General features: G+C 33.6%; 1 protein-coding gene across 1 annotated transcript; it reads left to right on the plus strand.

Annotated features, from left to right (window-relative positions):
* Positions 1-428: 428 nt before the first annotated feature.
* LOC133807191 (RNA polymerase sigma factor sigC) lies at positions 429-3,947 on the plus strand. The gene is made up of 7 exons (XM_062245370.1): positions 429-717; positions 1,077-1,240; positions 1,403-1,885; positions 1,972-2,202; positions 2,276-2,416; positions 2,511-2,711; positions 3,097-3,947. The coding sequence occupies exons 1-7, from the start codon at positions 615-617 to the stop codon at positions 3,394-3,396; spliced, it is 1,623 nt and encodes a 540-aa protein (XP_062101354.1). The 5' UTR covers positions 429-614; the 3' UTR covers positions 3,397-3,947.
* The last annotated feature ends 1,049 nt before the right edge of the window (positions 3,948-4,996 follow it).

Here is a 4,996-nt window from a genome sequence, read left to right on the forward strand (position 1 = left end):
TTTTATAGGAATAACACAAGTGTGTTATGTATTTAAGATGGACAAAGGAAACAACGTCGTGTCCTGTTCTGTGTCCATACACCAGATGTTAATTGGCAAACAACCAACGTCTACTATTTTTTTTTATTTTTAGTTTTAATTATATTTATTATTTCAATTACTAAACATTATTAACAAAATTATTTTAGATTACTTACTTTTTTTTAAATATGTAAAATAATACCATAAATTAAGTAAATAATTATAATTGATTATACTTAGAAGAAAAATTTTAATTAAAAAAAAGGACTAAGGGTGATCTCTTTTTTACTGAGACCACCCAAAAAATTTCCTAAACTTTTAAAACAAATTCGACATCACAAATTGTTTAATTAACAAAAATATCTCTATTTTGTTAATAATAAAGAAATGATATTTGGGAGGAACATAACCATGACCCAATTGAAAAGAGATGAAGAACCGGTGGTGGAGATGTGACATTCTCCAACATATCCAACAAGTAGCCTGTTAGTGCTGCTGGGTCACCCAGTTAAAAGCTTTCTTCTGCTGTTTGGTTTTAAACTTTTAATGGACCCTGTTTCTCCACCACCACCTCCTTCGTTCCAACTAAGACAATGGGTTTGGGTTTTGGTTTTAGGCTAAATCTCAAGTGGGGTTTTCCTCTTCACTCCCGTTTCCACTCTAATTCAACTTTCAAGCACATTTCAGCTTCTCCTGGTGAGTTACAATACCATTGAAAATCTTTCTTTCGGGACCCTTTAAGTTATGTTCATGAAGAATCAGGTCCCAATATGTGTATACTTTTTCTTTTGGTCATAAGGTAGTTGATATCTTCATGTTAACTAATGAGACATGCCCATAACATAAAATTGTTTGAGCTTTAATAAGATGGCAAATTTAGATCATTTACAATTTTGAACCAATAGACTGTAATGTTTGATCAAAACAATATATTAATCATTATGTTTAATTGTACAAGATGATCAGCCAAATAAATCATTTGAGAACTTTTGTTTTTCAAATTTTTTAAAAGAAATTCTGAGTAGTTTGAATTTCTTAACTGGCGAATTGCATAGTTAGCGTCAAGGAGGCTTCTTTCAACACGGCAAGGCTGTCTTTCTTGTCTGTTACTTCTGAGGAAAGTGAGACTATTGGCAAAGATTCTCTTACAGCTTACGCCTTTTCGCCTTCATCTCCACAAATCTTGGAGGATGATTTATCAAAAATGGAAGAAATGAAGGTTTGACATTATTTGCAATGAGTTGCTTGTTGACTCAATTGTTCTTGTTTTTCTATATGTTCTTTTTGAAATGAAATCTCACTGCATAGTCTTTTAACTTTTAGACAGAGTTTTGAAACTATCACATATTTGACTATATGACATGATTGATATGATTACCAGATGCCTGCTAAAGAAAACATAAATGCATACAAGGCATCAAATTTCGGCTTATTGATGCAAAACCTTGGTGTTTTGGAGGAGAGTTTTTCTGATTCAGATGTGTTAAGATTGGAAAAAAAGATTTTAATGCATCTTAGTAAGCTTGGAGCTCTCCAGTTATTTCATACTCGTTTGTCAGTGAGTCTTCAATCCTCAAACTTTTTGAACTTAGGTAGCACACCCACAGATTATGTTGGAGAAAATAAGATAAGAAGCGAAATTGAAAGCCTCACAAGCAGGACTATTGTTAGAACTAGTAAAAGGGAAGAAAGAAAATCAAGAAAAAAAAGACTGGAAAATCCAAAAATTCTGTCTTCTCAGCTGCCTTCAGAAACAAATTGGCAAGGTCCTCCTTTTGTTTCTTCTATGAAAGGATCTAAAAATAGAAGATGTAAAAGGCTCGCAATTGCAAAAAAGGAGGCAGAACTTTCAACTGGGGTGAAGGTTGTGTTCGTATCTAATGCTCTTCTTCTTTCTTTTTTTTTTATTTTAAGCAAATGCCTTACAAGCTTTAGGACTAATGTTTTCAGATGATTTCAAAGTTGGAGCAAATCAGAACAGCTTTGGAGATGGAAAGTGGTGGAGTTGTCAGCTTGAGTAGCTGGGCAGAAGCTGCTGGTGTTGATGAAAAGATGCTTCAGCAGCAACTGCATTTTGGTTGGCATTGTCAGGACGAGCTTATAAGGAGTACTAAGTCCTTAGTTCTATATATTGCAAGAAATTATAGGGGTCTAGGAATAGCCTTGAGTGATTTACTTCAGGTATGTTAGATGCATAATTTTAAAGCTTTAACTTTTATATGCATTCTTACATTCAAGTGCTTATATCTTATAGGCTGGAAAGATTGGTGTACTGCAAGGTGCAGAAAGATTTGACCATACAAGAGGTTACAGATTCTCAACTTATGTCCAATACTGGATAAGGAAATCAATGTCAAGGTTGGTGGCCCGGCATGCAAGAGGGATAAAAGTTCCGGTATATTTTTCTCCTTTTCAACAATACTGTTCCTTAAAAAAAAAAACATGTGTTTTAGAGTTGGTTGTTAATCCACTTGTTTTTCTTTGTATAGTGCACGTTAAGCAAGGCAATTAATCAGATACAGAAAACTAGAAAAGCGGTCACCAACAGTCGAGGCAAATATCAAGATGACAATGAAATTGCAAAGCTTACAGGCCTTTCGTTGAATAAAATCAGATCGGCTAGCCAATGCCTAAGAGTTGTGGGTTCAGTTGATCAGAAGATAGGAGACTCCTTTCAGGGAAAGTGCCTGGTATGATTTCACATCTTCTATCTTTTCTTTTCTTGAAAATGTAGTGGAAGCTAGACAACAAGATTATGCTTAAAAACTTAGCACACTAGTGAGAAGTTTCCTTTACAAAATTTTCCTGCTTTGGGCATGGCGAAATGTTGGGTTTGTGGGGGAGGATACACCCGTTGAACGAATGGTGTTTTGACGGTCAGAGGCAGAATATAACAACAACCATCAATAATTATATATGCGTGTGTTACATGTATATACATATTTATATGTGTTAAGAGAGAATAAAAAATTCTGGTAGGATCATTTCTATTTCAGTATACCTATTTTTATGTTTTTAAGTTATGTTGTAGATATTTTTTATGACTCAAATTGTGTTGTGTGGTTCATGTTGCAGGAGTTTATGGCAGATATGTCAATAACAACTCCTGAAGAAACTGTAATGAGGCAACACATGAGAAAAGATATCCATAATCTTCTAGCAGGCTTAGATTCAAGAGAGAGGCAAGTGTTAATTTTACGTTATGGCTTTAACAACTACCAGCCTAAATCGCTCGAGGAAATCGGGAAGCTTTTCCGGGTGAGCAAGGAGTGGATAAGAAAGATAGAAAAGAAAGCTCTAACAAAGCTGAGGAATGAAGAGATCAACAGAGATTTAAGCCATTACTTAAATTTACATACTAGAGTCTCTAGTTAACTTGTGAAGATCCAATATTTCTGTCACCCTGTTGCACATAGATATTGAATTCACTTTTACAGTAGGAAGTTCGAATTCTCATCTATACTGATGGCTTAACTTCCATCTTGAAGAGACCAAAGAACTCGAAAGAAAAAGGCTTCCTTTGCGCTTATCAGGCCTAAATCGCACCTCGGAACATCACCAATACTGTAAAATCTATCTTCTCGTGCTTCATTTTTTAAGCTCTTCCATTTTCAGTCGTGCATATGCAGATTAACAATTTGTGAGCTGAGTGTAGATATAGAAGTGGAACTTGGTTTATACTAGAAGAGGAAATAAACAATACAGTTAGGATCTCTTTGTGCTGACACTGTTATTTTATTAGTAGTAGCTGAGTTGTAATGTTTCATTAGTGGGTATAAATAGCATTCCTGGGTGTTATTGAGGGTATTATTTGTGTTGGGATTTTAGGCAAGAGATTCTGTAGCCTTGGGAGAGTAGGGTGGCTCTCGAATTCCACCCAAATTCATTGTTCCTTCTCAGCTATTCTATTTCAGATTTTCCAATAATATATTCATTCTCATATTTTCTTCTCAATTTTCCTAGTCTTGAGCTCTTTTCTATTCTAATATATGAGAAACTTCACCATCTATTCGGATCCTGTCATTTTTGGTATCAAGAGCCTGCTTTTTCCTAGAGAAATTACGGTTTCACCGACTTAATTGTAAGTCATTAATTAGTTATGGAAGATTTTTTATCTTTTTTGGACAATATTTTGTAGTCACTCGTAGCCGATAGTAGATCCATATCTTTTTTCTTTTTAAAAAAATGAAAAAAAAAGGCCGATTATTAGCCATGATAGGATCCAGCTGACTCGAAAAACACTCTTTAAAAAAGTTTATAACGTGAAACGTGTACTCCATTATTAGTTCCCAAAAAACAAATCTAAAACTCAGTTAGAAACATTATACATCAACTTTGAGTTGGATCTTTAATTGTAGTCAACTAACTTAACAAATAAACATCAAGTATGTTAATTAGAGCCAGCCAATCTATATCTATATAATTATATAAAGCTGAGCTTGAGGTGAAGTGGAAGCTTGTATGAGCTTTTTTTCTTAATCTTTGCTTCCTCAATTTTTTTTCATTTGTTTAGATTTAAAATTAATTTTCTATCATTTAATAATAATATTTCTCAAATTTTCTCATTTACTTAGTATTTTAATTAATTTATTATCATTTAATAATAAGAATAATATAGCCAAGGAACTCTATAACCGTTGCACTTCTCTTTGGGGGTTTATTCTTGTTGTCATCCCAAACGCCTCTCAGACTCTGGGTTTCTCCATCCCTCCAAGTCCCAATTATGTTGACAGAAAAAAACAAAATCCGCAAAAGCTTGTAAACAGCACCCACAATAGTGGAACGATATTTTGACATATATAATAACAAGAAAATATTTTCTGTGTGTTTGTGGAAATAGTGATCAACCCTTTGATAAATAATAATTCAGATTTTATATTTTACAAAACAAACCAAAATAGTAGCTTGAGTAAAATTTTAGTCAAAATATTTTTTAATTAAAATATACAAGTTAAACCACATGACAAGACTTAAA

This window comes from Humulus lupulus, chromosome X, assembly GCF_963169125.1.
Source record: "Humulus lupulus chromosome X, drHumLupu1.1, whole genome shotgun sequence".
Taxonomy (NCBI): Eukaryota; Viridiplantae; Streptophyta; class Magnoliopsida; order Rosales; family Cannabaceae; genus Humulus; species Humulus lupulus.